This window comes from Propithecus coquereli, unplaced genomic scaffold, assembly GCF_000956105.1.
Source record: "Propithecus coquereli isolate 6110/MARCELLA unplaced genomic scaffold, Pcoq_1.0 Scaffold230, whole genome shotgun sequence".
NCBI classification, from domain to species: domain Eukaryota; kingdom Metazoa; phylum Chordata; class Mammalia; order Primates; family Indriidae; genus Propithecus; species Propithecus coquereli.
The window spans coordinates 39,362-41,811 of record NW_012147842.1 but is presented as its reverse complement, the minus strand read 5'-3'; the positions used below and the strand labels follow the sequence as shown (position 1 = coordinate 41,811).

Sequence of the window (2,450 nt, the reverse complement as noted above, 5' to 3'; positions counted from 1 at the left end):
TTTTTAGCACTGTAAGGTTAGTGTAGTTAAAAATAATTTATTGTGTATTTTCAAATAGCTAGAAGAGAATATTTTGAATGTTTCCAACACACGTGAAAAAAAAAATGATGAATGTTTGAGGTCCTGGGTATGCTAATTACCCTGATTTGATCATTACACATTATATAAATGTATCTAAATATCACACTTGACCTAACGAATATGTACAATTAGTACATGTAGAATAATTATAATATTTTATAACACATGTAGATCATCTTGGTAGAATAACCTTTTCTGCCTATCGATTGTGTATGCATTCCTGTCTCTGAATGGATATCCATTCTTTTACCTGTGTATATTCAAAAAGAGTTCTGCTCTGCAATACAGTGTTTGGCACGTGTTAACAATGCTCATTCCTGGAATCTGGGATGACTGATGCCATTTTAAAAGAAGATAATTCATTGCTTGCAATTGTTTCTTTATCTTTTGTAGAAATGTAAATAAAGATTACAACTCAATGAAATAAATAAATAAAATATATTCTTTACCAACCTACTGCTAGAAAATGAACCAGGAGACCAATAATTATTCCAAGGATGGCCAACACTCCAAACACAATAAGGGCGATCATCCACAGTGGCACAGATGTGCGGGGGGAGGCTACGACTGGCCTGCAAGTAAAGGATATGAATATGAAGGATATATCAGAAAAAACATAGTCATTTTAAAGCTGTATTTCTTTTCTCTTGCTACAAGCTCCACAATTCAGACATAGTAGTAGCAAAAGACATTTGAAGGAATGAAGGAAGACAGAGAGGGAAGGAGGGAAGGAAAGAGGGATGGGAAGAAAAAAAAAACAAACAAAACCATGCTCTTCCCTTTAAGCTGTTGATTTAACCTCTCTGAATCTGAGTTATGAAATTATTTCTAGGAGTATGATGGCTTATGCCAAGGTATCTATACTTGCATCTAGCTCCCTCCCATGATCAATGAATAGAAATAGAGTAAGTACCAATACGTGAAGATCTTTTCAGGTCAGGGGGAGACATGGGGAAGGGAAATGTCTTAGAAGTTCTTTATGCCTAAGCCCATAGTAATTTTTTAAAGTGTGATCATGATCCTATGTTATTTATTATGTCCTTATTATATGCAAAGAACATAAATATGAAATGCTGTATTGGGTTAGAGCAGTGTCCATCTATCTTACTATTATAGTTTGTTTATTACTGTGGTTCAAAGAAATCTTTTGTAGAAAAGTATACTATAATGAATCTACAATAAGTCAGGTATTTTCACTGTGTCTTGTTTAGGCAACAGGTAAGTATTGAAAGCCTCAATGTAAATTGAGAAAAGGATTCATGGGAATTTCCGAGACAAAGAAGCATGAGAAGACAGATTGGGTAGAAGGACCAATACGCATTGCTCAAAGAACCAACACCAATTCAATATTATTGCAGCAAACTGTGAGTCCTGAATTGGCCAAAGATGAAATTGGAGGGTGTGATGGTTAATTTTGTGTCAACTTTGGCTAGGTTATGGTGCCGAGCTGTTCTGGTCAAACACTAGTCTGGATGTTGCTGTGAAGGTATTCTATAGCTGTGATTAACATCTATAATCAGTTAACTTTAAGTAAAGGTGATTATCTTTGATACTATACATTGGCCTCATCCAATCAGCTGAAGGCCTTAAAATCAAAAACTAAGGTTTCTGGGAGAAGAAGAAATTCTGCCTTGAGACTACAACATAGAAATCCTGCCTGAGTGTCCAGCCTGCTGGCCTGTCCTATGAATTTCAGACTTGTCAACTCCCCAGTTGTGTGAGCCAATTCCTTTAAATAAACCTGTGTGTGTGTGGGTGTTTGTGTGTGTATACATATATATGTATGCATATCTCCTTTTGGTTCTGTTTCTCTGGAAAACCCTGACTGATACAAACAGGGAGGTAGGAGCAAGGACCCTTGATACCACACAAAGATGTTAAGACTTTGTCTTCTATGTTGGGGCTCTTTCAAGTGTGATTCGAGGGTGATCTAAGTCAGAATCACCTGAGGGTGCTTGTTAAATATGCAGATTGTGGGATTCTATTCCAGATCTAGTAATTTTTAATTCCTAGACGGGCCTGGGAATTTGCACTTTAACAATCCTGATAATGCAGATTCTCACTAAGCTATATACTATCTTCATGATAAAATATTAAAAAATTTTAATCTAACAGTGAATATTGACAGATTTTTCAGATTATAAGTAGCATCTGGGTGAAGAGTATATGATGTACTGTATCATAGATGAAAATAAATTGTGTTGATTCTTTCAGAACATTCTTTTTTTTTAATCCATCCTTTACTGATGTTTCATCATTCTCCTAGAAAACGATTTCATACTTTTTATCCTCAAATCTTCAGCACCATCTGCCTCATCCTCACCATTAACTGATAACCTTCCTCTTCCCCTGAGAAAATGAAAGGTATC

General features: G+C 35.6%; 1 protein-coding gene across 1 annotated transcript in view; it reads right to left on the bottom strand.

Moving 5' to 3' along the window:
• LOC105811187 (transmembrane protease serine 11B-like protein) overlaps nucleotides 1-2,450 on the bottom strand; it is a 45,977-nt gene that overhangs the window by 23,990 nt on the left and 19,537 nt on the right. The window contains exon 3 of the mRNA XM_012645330.1: nucleotides 535-653. Within this exon, the coding sequence (XP_012500784.1) occupies nucleotides 535-653 (119 nt within the window). The remainder of the gene's footprint in view (nucleotides 1-534; nucleotides 654-2,450) is intronic.